At 49.3% G+C, this 15,571-nt stretch overlaps 1 protein-coding gene across 2 annotated transcripts; it reads right to left on the bottom strand.

Moving 5' to 3' along the window:
* Positions 1 to 954: 954 nt before the first annotated feature.
* ZYX (zyxin) lies at positions 955 to 13,226 on the bottom strand. Of its 2 annotated transcripts, none has more exons than XM_075164439.1 (10): positions 13,099 to 13,226; positions 9,212 to 9,472; positions 5,971 to 6,158; positions 4,845 to 4,937; positions 4,042 to 4,548; positions 3,575 to 3,716; positions 3,321 to 3,490; positions 2,983 to 3,161; positions 2,582 to 2,702; positions 955 to 2,161 (listed from the first exon to the last, which is right to left on the bottom strand). In XM_075164439.1, exons 2-10 carry the CDS (start codon positions 9,459 to 9,461, stop codon positions 2,051 to 2,053), a joined length of 1,761 nt encoding a protein of 586 aa, XP_075020540.1. In that variant the 5' UTR covers positions 9,462 to 9,472; positions 13,099 to 13,226; the 3' UTR covers positions 955 to 2,050. The 2 variants fall into 2 exon arrangements, with proteins under 2 accessions (XP_075020540.1, XP_075020531.1); XM_075164430.1 differs by lacking the exon at positions 13,099 to 13,226 and adding an exon at positions 10,020 to 10,202.
* Between the last annotated feature and the right edge of the window lie 2,345 nt (positions 13,227 to 15,571).

The following is a 15,571-nucleotide window of genomic DNA, read 5'->3' as shown; positions in this document are numbered from 1 at the left end:
CATGCTGCTTCCTCTCCTTGATCACTCCCTTTTCCTGGCTTTGATCCTGCCCCTACACTCCCATAACAAGTGTTGTAGTCCCCAAATGGTCTTCCCCTGCACCCCATGCCCTTCAGAGGGACTAACCGCCCCTTAATCTGCAAGGTGATCCAGAGAGCCCTTCCCATTGACTCCGCTGGACAGGTTCCATGCCCAGACCACGGGGCTATAGTCCTCCGATAGCTCTGGGAGGAGCTAGGTTAGAGCGCTTCTCTTCCCCCGCCATTGTCTCTCCTCCGTGCTCCTTGGTGTTTGTGGGCATCTTTCAATCACATAATCTAGAAACAATCACTCAAAACAATGCCTACAAACCAGCAAGAACTCAGATAAGAAAAGAAAAAGAAAGCAAATGTACAATTTGTTTCTACTTTGCTCATCCTATAGGAAACCTCGAAGCATTTACTGGATCAATTTGCAAGGAGTCATTAAAGATTTCCCCAAAACTGGCAAGAGAACAAGAGCAGGTTTCATGTCTTTGAAGTGTAGAAGCATTGATGCTTACCACAAAGAGGAGTTTCACCTGCAGTGACCAAGACAGTACCATGCTTAAAACCATAAACATCAAGCACAAACACTTTCTGAGTAGCAATAGCTAAGGCAGAGCAAGCAAATTGACCACTTTATTCCAGTCTGATGCAAGTGGATTGTAATAACTTGCCTCCCAGTGACACCATCAAGCAGACTACAATCTTGCTGTACTTGCAGTCTTCCACTGCTTTAAGTGAGAGCTGCTCTTCAGGCACAGAAAAGTAGGAAACTAAACAGTTTGAACAGGAGACCAAGAGGTGGAAAGAGAAAGGCCATTTTCAGACTCGTCAACACTGGAGGCTAGGTGGAATAGCAACTACACAGACATTCTCTACTGCTTAAGACAGCAATTCTCATGGGTAGTTGAACAAATACAGCAGACACATGTTAATGGAAAAAACCTACATTTTACTGAATGCAAACAGTGGTTGGACAGTGTACTTATTCAAAAGGTTTATTCAGTTTGAGAGTTTCTAGTCCAGGAAATGGGGCTCAGTGCAGTAACACTTAGAGCCAGACAGTACATTGCAATTACACTGCAGCTTTCACTGACAGCAGTGAAAGAATCTCTACTGGAACAGGGAGACGTTCCTCAGTCTGCTGAATCCTCATCCACGCACTGAGACGCCTCCTCAGCACGTGCTGCCCGTCCTTATGACGGTCTTTATTTGTAAACATGCATTCTTTGGACTGCTTTGCTACTCTGGTGCCCAGCCTGGCTGTCCAGAAACCACACTGGGAAATGATTCATTTTGGGGAGGGGAAAAAGATTTTTAAAAAACCATGATGTTTCCAAACTCAGGAACAAAGAAGGATTCCAAACATTGCCAGTTTCATCTGGCTAAGGAAAAAAAGTGACAAGACAGTTAGCCAGTAAAATCCATTCGAGACAGAAAAGCTATAGTAGGTTAGCTTTTTTCAGCAACGATAACAGAGATTCCCAATATGTTCTGCCTCCACACTCTAACCCAGGAGTGAGGGAGGGGACAGGGGAAGACATCCTGATAATGAGGTGGCACAAGAGAAAAAAAAAAAAAAAATCGAAGACGGAAATGGTGCCGAGATGGAGGCTTCCACCTTCTAAGGTCAAATCATCGTTCTTGGCTCCGTGGAACAGAAGAATGCTCAGCCCTTCCCAGCAACCTGCCACCAGGTCGTTCTTGCTACTTCCACCAGGTGGTAGTGGAGGTCTGGTCGTTCTCCTCCAGAGTCTTAAGAGAACAGAGATTTTGCACTCACCTTGATCATAGCCCCCAGCCTGGAATACACTGTGGCCAGGAAATGACAACAGGAGGAGAGGTCCTTTTTTGGTGGGTGTGCAGAGTGAAGTCTAGGAGCAGTGAATCCTACATGAGTAAAGAACTGTGCTGGCATAGTCTCTGTTGGTAGCAATCTGCCTTGTCAGGCAGAGGGACAGGACAATGGTGGGGAAGGGAAGAGTATCGAGTGCAGGGGTCTTGAAGGTATGCCCACTCCAAGCTCCTCAGCGTGCTGTTTTGGCACGAACAGTGTGACACTTCATACACAGCACGTGCCCATCCAGTGGAAAGCACCCATTCTCGTCTGCTTCAATGGATAAGGGCTTCCCACAGTCCTAAACAGGGAAAGAAAAGAGGGAGGGAGCTCAATGACACCCAACAGCAGGGTAAATGCATTCAAGGCTATAAGAAATGCTCCACTGGATCAGGATAATGGCTCACAGCCTACTGCTCTGTCTCTGATGGTGCTAATGGGAGATACTATTTTGAGGGAAAAGCAAGCCCCTTCTGTGATCCTAGCATGTTCCTCCGGTATACACAGCTGCTGTATTAGGGATGGTAGAGAGTACGGCCCTGCATAGTCCTTGTTCATGGACCTGTGGTCTGTGAATGTCTAATGTTTTTCTGAACCTGCTTCAAAATGCTCCAGATTCATTCAAAACGATCTTAGTGTTTGGTCAGGATAAACAGCAAAGGTGCCCAGTTGCTGGTGATGGGAATGGGAAAGATGGGAGGAGTGGGGCCACCACGCTTACCTCACACTTGTAACATTTCATGTGGAAATTTTTCTCCAATGCCACCACACGCACTGTCTCATCCTTTCCAGGCTCTGGCATGATAGGCTCACTACAGACTGAGCAGCGCGGAGCATACTTCCTGCAACCCACAAAAATATGGAGACCATGACCACTATAGTGGCATTCAGTGCAGGTTTCTCACTGCCATACAATAGTATTAGCAGCACAGGAATAATACATCACAAAGAAGTTTAGGTGGGAAAAGACCTTAATTGCTACAAGGTACATTGCTGACTCATTTTTAACTTCATGTCCAACCAGATCACATGGGCAACCCAACCCCATATTGCAGCAAAATTAAACAGGTGTGAGGGAATCTGCCTTCTTTCAGACACCACGTGCACGTGCTCTCTCCATACCTGTGGTAGTCATCCACACAGTGAGGCTGGTTGGCCTGGTCCACAATAAAAGAGGCCCCCTCAAGAGGGGTATGGCACATCACGCAGGTGAAGCACTGGGGATGGTATGAGTTACCAGTGGCCTTCAGCATCCGGTCTGTGATGGTCTGTTTGCAGACACTGCACTTCTCCAAGGTCCCCTGAGCCCAAAGGAAACAAGTAAGACACATTAATCCAATCCCCCACCCCTGGGAGGCTACACCACAGACAGGCAAGATGGAAGGAGGAAGGGAAAGCAAGAGAGAGCAACCACAGCAAGCTCAGCTCTCTCTCCAGCAGTTTTCATCCCAGTGACTCACAGCGTAGCAGTCCTCACAGAAGGGCTTCTCATCCACATTGTAGAACTGCTGCCCCTGCAGCTGCTTCTCACATTTGAAGCAGGTGAAGCATTCCACGTGGAAAAGGCAGTCCAGGGCCCTCACAGCTGGCTGGGTTCGCGATAGGGGCTTCCGGCAGAAGCCACAGAGCTCTGCCAACGGAAGAAGAAAGCGATTAGGAGAGAGGAAAACCCACCACAGTCTCAGTCCTACTGCTGTCCACTGAGGGAACGCACCAGAAGTAGCAGCCTCTGCTGGGGGCGGATGCTCCATATCCTTCATTAGTTTCTGGGTCAACATCTCCAGCTCTTCTACCTCCTTCATGGTCAGACAGGAGTTTCCCCTAGGTGGATCTGCACTGGAGCCCGTGGGTCTGTGCTGCAGGAAGAGGAAACATTCAGTCCCAAAGCAGACATATAGACAGACTCCCTCCCACCCTGTCCCTAATAAACCTACTTCTCTCACATTTACTTCTCCTCTCTGTCTCCCCCTAGGGAACAATCTGCCATCCACTGTGCTCGCTTCTTTCCACCTTTACAGGAAGTCCTGTCCCTCTCCGCCACTGTCTCTAGTTACAACTCTCTTTCAAATGGGTCACGGCTTCCCCTAGCCTGGGACAGACCCTCCCTCCTCATCCTCCAACTTCACTCCCAGTGATGCTGTGCCTGTCCAAAGACACTGGTCCCGTGGCTCTATCCCTTACCGTGTCTTTTGCAGCAGCAGGTTGTTCTGCGGGACGTGGCTTCTCCTGCACTTGGGGTCTTTCCCTCTGCTGGGCATAGGTGAAATTGGGAGGCTGTGGCCGAGAGGAGGGACCTGAAGGTGAAGGGGCTGTGAACTGAGTCTGAAGGGAGGTAGGGTATCTTGTAGAGTTTGAGGGAGCCATGGGAGCACTGGCACCTGATTTGGACCCAGACTTAGGAGAGCCAGTAACAGGGGGTGGGGTGAATTTAGGAGTAGTCTGAGCAGGAGGGAGAGAGGGGGGTGGAGGGACTGGTGCTAGGGGCTCCTTGCGTTGCTGTGGAGCTGCCCATGGGGTTGGGGCAGGGGTCAAATCCACTCCAGGGGGCTTGAAAGATAAGCTTCCACTTGGCTTTGGAGTGAATTTGGAAGGAAAGGAATGAGGAGTATCTCTGGGTGCAGATGGTATTTCCACATGGGCTTTTGGGGCCGATGGCTTCTCCAGAGAACCTGTGGATCCTGGAGATATCTGTAAAGGGAAGCAACAGAGAGAAACAGGCAGTTATCAGCAAGGTGGAAGAGAAAATATGCTGTCTATAGCAGTAAGTCAGCAGCTATCCCAGACCCACAGTGCTAAGAGTTCCCACACTGTTACATATTTAGCAGTCCTGATAAGTTGCAAGATCTATGCTTTCTGGTCCTTCACGTACACTTTCTCCCTACGGTTTATCCAGACATTTTAATCTTCAGTAGCACCCTTCTCACTACCTCCGTTCAGCAAACCAGTCATCTCTCCTTCCGCCTGCGACATTCTGGAGAGCTCACCCGGGATTTGAAGGGGTCATTCTTCTCCATGTCATCCAACATTACGGACAGTGAGTCAATCTCAAGATCAACGCTGCTCATCTTGCCACGTACCTATACCACCATCCATGAGGAAAGAGGGAGCAGAGCACGTTACAGGAACAGTCAGAGAACCGGGAGTATCCCTTTACAATAGCAGATTTCAACACTTTGGACTGTAGTACAGATCTGCTCCTTGCTTTGAGTGGATAGCAAGTTGGTGAGAATGAACAGGGCACAGTCTCCAAGGTCTACAAATAGTAGGAAAATGCACAGCCCAAAGAAACTCACAGATTTAGGTAGGAAAAGACATCTGGAGGTCTCTAGTCCAACACCCTGCTCACAGCGGGGCTAACTCCCAAGCTAGACCAGGTTGCTCAGGGCCTTATCCATGTGATTTCTGAACATCCCCGAGGACGCAGGCTCCCCAGCCTCTCTGGGTACCTGTGCCAGCGTTGAGCCACCCTTGGAGGGGAACAGATTTTTCTTCTGTTCAACAGGAATTTCCCTTGCCGAAACTTGTGTCCATTTCCTCTTGTTCTCTTGTTGTGCCCCAGTAAGAAGAATCTGTCTTCTCTCCAGCCCTCCTTTAGGTATTGCAGACTGCAGTTAGATCCCTGCCTTGGCCTCCTCTTCTGCAGGCTGAAGAAACCCAGCTCTCACATCACTGCTCCAACCCCCAATGATCACTATGACCCTTTGCTGGACTGCACCTAGTTCGGTATTCCTCCGGGGTTACTATACTGGGGAGCCCAACTGGAAACAGTCCTCCAAGACGCAGCCTCACTAGCACCGAAGACAGACGAATAATCACTGTCCTTGTCCCGCTGACTACACTCTCTCGAATGCAGCCCAGCATGCGGTTGGCCTCTACTGCCACAAGGGTGCATTGCTGGCTCACATTCAACTCACTGTCCACCAGGAACCCCATGGTCCTTCATCTGCAGAGCTGTAGCCCAGCCAGTTGACCCTAACCTACGCTGGTCCATAGGGTGGTAGCATTTTCTGCTTTCCGAGATCTTGGGGCTTCCTGCTGCTGAGTTCAGAGTAGTGAGAAGCTGTCCCACCTCACAGAGCACCACAGCAAACTTCCCTTGACCTCACTCACCTGTGGGGCAGGTACCTTGCTCACAGGCCCTTCATCAAACATCGGTGGAGGAGGAGGAGGAGAAGGAAAAACTTCTTCTGGGGCTGGTGGAAAAGGCTCTTCAAAGGGTGGTGGGGGTGGGGGAAAAGCACAGTTTGAGGAGAAACTTGCCTCCTCTCCGGGTGGGGGAGGAGGTGGCAGCGGCAGCTCTATGGGGAAGAATGAGAATAACAGCAAGTTTGGATCATTTCTTATTCTTAGCCAGTACAAACCCCAGGAGGGGTCTTGAAGGTATTGCAGCAAGTAGTTGCCCAGTACCCCAGAGACCCCAGCACCCATCAAGGACAACTGAACTCCACAGGCCGGCTTTCACCTTGCCTAAAGCTATTTGCCATCATATAAACTTTCCTCAGTAGCTACTGCAATTAGTCACTGAGAATAGTTATTGTATAATTGGGAAACATGTCTTGCTATGCCCTTTCCCACTCCTCCTCTCATTCTTTGGTCCCTACCATACGCTTCTCTCGCCAGGAACTGGCTCAGATTGCTGAATACAGAGCACCATTAGAAGGAATGCCAGGAGACAACCCAGAACACTGAAGAGCCTGCATTACTACAGGAAAATAAGCTAGCACCTCACAGCTGGCTAGTAAGCACTACAAGAAACAAGTGGGGGGAAAAAAAGGCAAGTCGGACCAACTACCCCTTATGCATATGAGGAATCTTTGAAACTGCTTTATTTTCCTGGGAGATGAAAACAGCTTTCCTTTTGGAGGCTAAAACGTCCCCATACCCAATACAGATCGGGACATGAGAAATTTTCCAGAACCCTTTTAAGCAGGCTGAAAAGCACCAGAATGCCTCAATCTCCTAGAATAAAACCCCATTCCTTCCACCTATTCATATTTCCCAAAGATGCAGAGCAGGCAAAAAGAGACATTTTCTACTACAGCGCAGTCAAATAAATGTGAATCCTCTTCCCTTCACCATGTATGGGAGAAGTTGTCCTCTTATCATCCAAGCAGCAAAGAACTCTGAAGACAGGGAGACATAACTTCCACATCCCTTCTTCTGGGCATCCACACCTCTTCCTACCTAGCCCCAACCAGCAGTAGGGTGAAAGACCACGTTTTTCACTCCTGCTACTCCATGTGCAACTTTTAACAGCAGTAATCGAATTGTCTCATCTTTATATCCAGCTGTTGTCAACAGACTTTATAATGACTTCTCATCTGTACCCTAAGGGAGATGATACTGCTCCTTCAGAAAATGAAAGCTGAAATCTTACTAGCCAGTGGAATGCATAAACTGCACTGGTATGCAGCACCTCTTTCAAGCCTTCTTGTGCCACAGAAATTCTGCAAGGGGGGGAAAGTAATACTAGGCTGGTATTTTTTCTTTGAAAGTACAGTTTGGGATCAAGTTTGTATACGCTTGCCTTTTGGTTTATTGAAACAATAAAGAATATTGCAGAAACGAAGCACTGGTCTGCTGTCACATTGTTTCAGATCCACTAAAAGCCCGTTTTATGAATTATTCACACAAACAAAAAAGTTCCCCACAAAGTTACTATACCAGATTTATAGAATGATCAATACTAAATATAACATTCCTACAGCAATACTAACTTAGCCATCCTGTCATTTAAGACAAAGAGACCAATTGCTATGGCTTTATGTTATACTACTATTTGTTTGGGGAGCATATAGGAAATGGAGAGAAGGATTGAAGAGACACATCAGAGAAGGATCAATTCAGACGCATTTCTCTCATGACTGAGTTTTGGTGGTTCATCTGTACTTGCTGGCAGCCCTCACCTGATGGTGACACAGCAGCTTAAGCCGAATGGTTCTTTTGCTGATCTTTCTGTCAAGTTAGTTCCTCCATAATAAGCTTTAAAAGGAAGTGAGAAGTGGAGCAAACAACACCCAATCCTCCACTCGCACTGTATATTGAAAAATAATTTTTAACATCCACCTGTCTACTTTTGTACTTCAGGTAACGTATTTGTGTCAGTTTGAGACCTTCTGACAGACACATCCCTAATCCACACAACTGCAGCAGAAAATCATAAAGCCTAAGGTGGGACCTTGGATTACAGACACAAGATTCCAGCCAACAACGTATAAGAAAAAGGTCACCAGAGTTAGCTGGTACAATTCTAGGAGACAGAAGCACCAACACGCTGAGGCCCTTGTGACTAAAGAAATGGAAAAAATGGCTTAATAATTTGTCTCCTCTGAGCACAGGACCAGCCTTCCTACCATCAGGTCAGCTGCCCAGTAACTTAACATCCTAACCTAGAAAACATCAGTGTTGCACAGTCTATGCTAGACAGTGAAAGGAAAGAAATTTAAAACAGCAGTTAGCATTATCTGAACACGCGTCTCCCGACTGAGATGCACCCTGATAGAGTCTTGGGGTAATATGCTGCATCAAGCATTAGCAAGAGGTCCCCAGGGAATTCTCCAGTGGCCTCATGCTGATCAGTTCCAACTAGGGAGCCACAAAACCAGGAACCTTCTGCTTTTTACACGACACAAAAACAACCAACCAACAAAAAACAAAACAAAAAACCACCCCACCACCACAGGAAATAAAAAAAAAATTTAAAAAAAAAAGAAAGAAAAAGAAAACCACACTAAAACAAGAAGTCACTCTACACAGGAAAACACACCCAACCCAAACCACTAGGAAAAAGTATAAAACTCTACAAGCCATACAAACTCTAAGTCTCACTTCCTGTTTATGATAGCTTCCACTATTTTTTTTATGCAATTATTTCTTCCTCCCTATCTCCAGCAGCAAAGATGGCAATTGCAGAGTCCACGAGAAGGATCTCTACAGTCAGAGACAACCAACTTGAGCTTAGATGAATCAACAAGAAGGAGGATAGCATGATTCATCACCATCAGGGTCAACTTCCCTGCAAGATATTTGCTCTCATACATGCTGGCCAGAAACCGACTGCAGTTACACAATTATGCACTCAGGGAATACTATGAAAAATCCATTGCATTCCTGCACCATCAGTGCAATGCAGGATTGCCTTCCTGAATCCTTTCCTAATAAAGATACTACATATTTTGAGATCCCTTTACAATCGTTTTATTTCCTTCTGGAACCTGCCAGCCTCTACAGCAAGAGTATCCTTCACTTGTAGCAGTTATGGCCCTGTTCTCATGTTAACCCCAGTTACAGACTTCACACCCTGAGAATTTAGAAATGCATATTCACATCTGACACGCCAGCCCTCACTTACCTTCTACCAGCAGGGACATGGATGGTGATGGAATCTCCCCCACCTTCCCCATCTGAGCACGCTGGGCGCCAGCTCCAGGAGGCGGGGGCAGAGACGACTCTGACGCACCCCCAGCCTTGAAGGGGTTCACCTTGGGTTTAGGGGCAACCACAGGTGCAAACTTCTTCTGCGGGTTGTAGAAGGAAGGGGTAGAAATGTTGATACTGACTGTGGCTGTCATGCGGGTTCCTGGGGCACCTGGGGAGGCCATCTTCTCAGCACCTGGCAGGAGAGAAGAGGGAGGAAACCTATATGAAGTCAGCCTTGGGCCAGAGTGGAAATTAATGGAGAGGAACATGTGAAACAGAGGGATACAGGAATTTAAGTCCGGCCAGAGGCTGAGTGCCTCCGCAGAGCACAGAGCACTTCCAGCATCAGCACAGGAAAAAGGAGGAACAGAAATTGCAGACAGCTCGGATGAGCCAGCACGCTTCACCATCTCAACTCAGTATGGCATTAATCGCGAAGGGGTTCTTGCCATGGAGAAAACCAAGCTCTTTGCTGCACGAGAACCCTGCATGCACGCGTGCTGCAGAGGACAGCAGCGGGCCACCAGAACGAGCACTATCCACTGAGCACACCAAGCCCCACGCACCCTAAGGAGGGTGCTCCCCTACATGCTCTCCCAGAACTGGAATTAGCATTTCCTCTCCCCCACCTACCCGATAACGCCAGCCGGTTCCTCTTGACCTCAGCCTGTGACAGCCCCAGTAATGTCCCCCTTCACCCCCCCAACCCTTCCACACCCCCTGCCTTCTCCACCCTTTACCTGCAGACCCCTGCATGCCGGCGGAGCGCCGGCAGCTGCGGCAGAGGCAGAAGAACAGGGCGGGTGAGGAGCTCCCCGGTGTCACATCCTCGGGCGGAGCCCCCCGCTCTCCGGGTCTCGCCTCCGCTTTCTCTCCTTCCTGTCCCCGGCGAGGGCCACAGCGGCTCCCGCCACCCCTCACCGGCTGCGCCGGCGCCCGCTCCGCCCCCGCCAGGAAGCGCCACCGCCCCCCGCCGCTCACAGCCCCCCCTCAGCGCGGCCCTTTGGGCTGCGAGGGGCGCAGCCAGCACGGCTGCAGCCGGGGCCTCCCGTCCTCCGGGCAGTGCAGCCGCGGTCCTGCCCTGCGCAAGGACAGCCTGTGGGGTGGGAGCGGGGGAAGCACTCCGCTTGCGGCAGGCGGGCGTGCGAACCCTCTCCCCTCGCTCCTTTCCACCGCCAGACTCGAACAGCCGAGGATAGCTCCGCCAAGCCGGCTGTTTCGAGAACCGCAGGTCTCACGACGAGAGCCACATTTCTAGGATTCCCTCAGTCCTGCCATCCAGGCCAGCAATCTCATCCGTGCTAGAAATCTCCGCGAAGCCAGATGCTTTGTTGTAAAGCCTGGCATGCCTATAGCCCTCCTAACACCCCAGCACAATAGCGCTTCCGCCAGCACTGGGGCTCTGTGCCAGCATTTCAAGTTGGCATGTTCCAATCAGTGCCCCTCCACGCTGCCGGCCTCTCTCACACGGACAATAACAGCTGCTGGGACAGACAGGCCTGGTGCCACAAACATCCGCCCACCGCTAATTCACCCATGGCTGCTGATAAGACCTGCATGCCCCGTTCTAAGCGCTCCCACGATTCACTGCAGTATGCCAAGACATAGTAACCTGCAACAGCTTCTCCAGGTCACAAGCGTGCGACAACGTTGTCACACAAATGTTAAGTCCATGCTGCTGCACTTTTTGTTCCCTTTGCGCAGGGCTGATGAGTTGCATGCACTTTGACAAACTCTTCTGGGCTTTTCAAAAGGAGGAAGAGGCTGCAACAGTAAACGGCACCCAAAAAGCTGTGCTGAGCATCTCCCACATGATCCAGCATGGGAAAGGGCCAAGGCAGAATAGTAATTAGCAAGGTCTGTCCTCAATCCCTCAGACTTGTAGGGGTCAACAGACTTGCAAGTCAGAAGAGACTGACCAACTCCCTCCAGTCTGCAGCTTCCGAGCTACAGAGGATATTAAAAAGACCTCCAGCCTTTCTTTAGAGACTTCTGCCTCATGCTCCACTGTTTCACTATGGTGTAATGAACCACTTGGTAGCCATTCTACCGGAATTGACAGCATTATGAGCAAACACCACAGTGACAACATCCCTTCTCATCATGATCCATACCAGGATTAGTCAACACAGAGACAGTTTTGGGACATCGGCTGCTTCACAAATAAGTGCTGGCTTTGCTACCAGCAGCTGCTATCTCCCTTAACCCAAAGCAGCTCATTTCCTGGTATGCTATGTTGCACTTAAGGCCTTTTCTGCTCAGTGCTGTCTCCATCCAGCAGCTGCCCCTGCTCATCCTCACTTCTGTTTATCGGTCCACCCCCACACAGACCAAACAGGCTGAGAAAGGCTGGCCTTGCGGAGAGTCATCACCCCAGCCCTGCAGTGTTGCCAATACCACCTAAGCCTTACCAGAAACACACAGCTTATGTGAGTCCTGTGCCGCTAACTGTTTGTAAAAGCTTTTGGAGAGGGAGTGTCACACCAGCAGACCTAATCTCAAATCCTTCTCATCCTCACATTTTCCCTGAGGGGAGAGATTTTTCTGCCTGCTGTAACAGCATTTAAGATGACTCAAGTGGAGCTATGAAGAAAGATGTCCCCAAAGGAAACAGTCAGGATACTTAGTTGCCTCATACGCTGCTTCTCTCTAACAGAGCAAGGAGAAGGAGGACAGAACCAAGCGACACCTCCCTCAGCAGCAGGGTCACCTCCCAGAATGTGTCATGGTGGGTCTGCTTTCAGTTCTTTGACTCCAAGACACCCCTTTCAAAAGCTCAGCTCCTTTCCTGGCGTAGCAAAAGAGGAGGAACCTGAGGAAGCAGAGCTGAGTGTTATTTTTCACCTCTGTGGATAGAAAGCAGTTTGGCTCCAGCCACACAGGGAGCCCCCATAAAAGCTAGCCCAGCACTGTGGTCTGACACACCACATCTGTACTTCCCCTATTTGCCAACTTCCTCCCAACTGAGGGGGGTCAGAAGGGGAACTGTAGCAAAAAAATATACAATATGAAGTGAACAGATTAAACAGAGTTAGGACTTATGCTTATTTTCATCCTCTCGAACAGACTAATTCCAGAAAGTTCTCCCAGCCTGGCCCAAAGTTACAAAGCTTCAAAGAGAGCAAAGTCCTATCAGCTATGCAAGCTGCAAGGTAGAACCTTAAACAACCGGGCTGGGGGAGGGGGGCATTCAGAGCTACAAACTTCTCCCACATATGCTGGGCTTGCCTCCTCCCTGTGCGGGGGCGAGGGGAAAAGAGAAAAACTCCAAAAAGCTATGCAAACGTATTTAAAACGTTAGGAAGTTCTACGACTTTCCAAGACTCGCGTCTTCACTTTCTCAGGGCACTCCCAGAGAGACAGAAACTCGTAAGTTAAACAAATTTCATGCACAAAGAGCCCCAGATTCCTCTCTCTCGAGCACATCTGGAAAAAGGCTCCATAGGTGTCTCACTCATCCGTACGCACACAAAAGAGAGCTTGTCCCGAGTAAAACCAGGCAACACCCCCTCCCTCTTCCCCACTGCTGGAGCTATACAGGAGCGTTTAGCTGCCTCCATTTCACCGGGGGGGAAGAAAACTCCCCAGATTCACACACACGCGAACCTCTACTTCTGCGGAAGGGCAAAAAAACCCCAGGAGCCACGGCCGTAACTCAACCCCAAAGAGACCGAGACTTTGTACGAGGCGAGCAACCCTCCCGGCGGGAACGGCAGGAAACCCGCACCCCCCGACACGGGCGCACCCCCCTGCTCGCTCAACGCCAGCCCCAGGGCTGCAAACAAAAGCTTTTTCGCTAAGCCAAGAGAAGAGACTCACCTCTGGGGACGGGGCTCGGGGGAAGTGCCGCCCGCGGCGCTGGAGATCGCGGGGCTGGGGCTCTTCTGCCCCCGCACAGCCGGCTGCCTCGGCCCGCCCGCCCGTCCGCCTGCCGGGAGCGGCAGCAGAAATGAAAGGTGGGGGAGCTGCTGAGCCCAAGCGCTTCCTACCAGCTCGCGAAAAAAGCCTCGCCCAGGCAAAGTTGTTTGACCATAAAAGGAGAGAGGCTGCGCGAACAGTTGAGCTCACTCGCTGGGGAATGTGGCAATGAGGTAAGGGGGGAAGGCGCGCACCGCCGGGGCTTGCTGCGGCAGCGGCGGCGGGAGCCCCGGGCGGGCGTCTTGTCTGCACCCCCTCCGGCTTTACGGGGAAGGGGAGGATTTATTTCTCTACCTGCCAGCGGTCACGAAGAAGAAATGCTCGGTGGGGTTTTCCCCCAGCCCTCTCCCGCCGCCGTACCGGGGCCTCGTAGTGCGGTCCCTCGCCCAGCACCCAGCCTGGCCCCTCGGGCGCCCACCCGACCCCGGGCCGGGCGCGCTGCCTTCCACCCTCGCAGAGCCCTGCTCCTCCCGCCTTCCCAGAGGAAGCCCCAGAGCTGCCCCTAGCCCATGATTTCACTTCCAGTCGCTGGGCTGGACGTTAGGAAGAAATTTAGCAGCTCTGATGAGTCAGGGTCCCTGCTGGCCTCTTCCTTGCACGAACCAGCTGTGAGAGCATCTGACTCATGCTCCCCAGTCTTCCAGAAATTGAAGGAAACGTCAGATGACTCCACCGTGCAGAAAAGCGACTTGTTCTCCTTGTACTGGCTGCAAAGCAAACACTAAACTGTTTTATATCAAACACTAGCCACTTGAATTGTTTTGTTGGATTGCCTGTGCTGCACATTGGGTTTATTTTTATCCCAGTGCTGGCTGGGGGTTCAGCCCTGCTCTAGACCAGGGACAACCTGACCAAGCACAACAGAGCATGTAATTTTCAACCCCAATCTTTTCTTCTTCTCCTTGCTTTTAAGCCTCTTGGGGAGGAGGGATTCCAATAAAGACACAATTCCTGTGCTTTGCGCAATCATTGTACTTTGTCTTTGGAATTTGGCCTTAATATTGGGGTTAATACCCCTTCTGTTGCAAATTCCCTGGAGAATTACTGTATTTGGTAATGCTCAGGAGATCTGGGGCTTGTCTGCCATTAAGAATTACCTATCAACATAGGTACCTTTCAGTACTGGTAGTTTACTCACAGGTGGGTGAGTAAGGTACAAACCACACCAGTTAGACTCCCAGTGTGCACTACTGCAAGATGCTCACATTAGAGAGCAATGCAGAGAGGTTCATCAAGGCTTAAGAAATCCAGTGTAAACAAGTCTTTAATTTTACAAGCAAGGTTTGTACAAAGAGGTAACATCTTTTATTTAACCAACTGATACCACTGGAAAAATTGGGCCCTCTATGAGGTTTTTCATTTTTACATAACATATGAAAATGTCACCCATAGCAATGCGTAGCACTGAGCATCTCAATTCTTACATAGCTGCAACTGTTGATCTCTAGCTGTCAATAGCTTAGGGGTATATAGCTCTTGTATGGGTGCAAATAATCCTGAAGTTACTGCCACTTTTATAGGCATAGCATCAGCCCCGTTACCTCCCATGACTAATGCATGAAGTAGTTATATAGGATAAGGAAGGTATCTCTGTGCTGTGCTGGGTCTTCTAACACTGTAACTTTTCTAGCGCAGGCAATCTTTTTCCCTCTTGTTCAGGTAAAGATGTCAGTGCAGAGCTAAAAAGATTTCATTGTGGAATTGCTAACCAAATTCTGGAACATCACAGCACACCTTACACAGTCAGCCTGACCTCAGAGTACTCTGCCACTGTTCCCTGGGCTAGCCCTGACTCCAGAGGAAAACAAAGAATATCTCAGACTGAAATTAAAGAAGTGCTGAGAGAATATGAAAAAAATCTGCTCTCTCATACTTTCTGGTCACATCCCCATAAATCCAGATGCTTGCATGTTTGTCTCACCAACGTGGTGATGTTAAAAGCTCATGAAGGCAGATCAAACAAAGTGGGAATAAGAAAGAAAAGCAGACCCTCTTAGACATTTTGTATTATCTCCTCACTATGAGGAAACAAATATGAAACAGAAATGTTTAGCAGGTTGGACATGTGAAAGCTAGAATTCTTCAATCGGAATACATCAGAATACACGGGGAAACTTTCATCTGATTTCTTGCTTGCCATATAGTGTATTTAAAGTTTGTGCTTTTGTAATTGGAAATGAAGATGAACTGACTTCCCTATGTTAGTTCTGATTCCTCTGGAAAGAAAATAAGAATCTCTTTATGCTAGCAACCTTCCTTCACGCAATTCTTTGCTTGGAAGAGTAGACATTTTTCTGCTGCAAATTGAAATTAGTGCCTTGAGATGTACACAGTTGTAGTCAATCTCATTAGTTGAAGCAAAATATTAGTCCTG

The sequence above is a fragment of the Calonectris borealis genome, chromosome 1 (assembly GCF_964195595.1).
Source record: "Calonectris borealis chromosome 1, bCalBor7.hap1.2, whole genome shotgun sequence".
Classification (NCBI taxonomy): Eukaryota; Metazoa; Chordata; class Aves; order Procellariiformes; family Procellariidae; genus Calonectris; species Calonectris borealis.
Note: the sequence above shows the minus strand (reverse complement) of the source record. Positions and strands in the feature narration are given on the sequence as shown.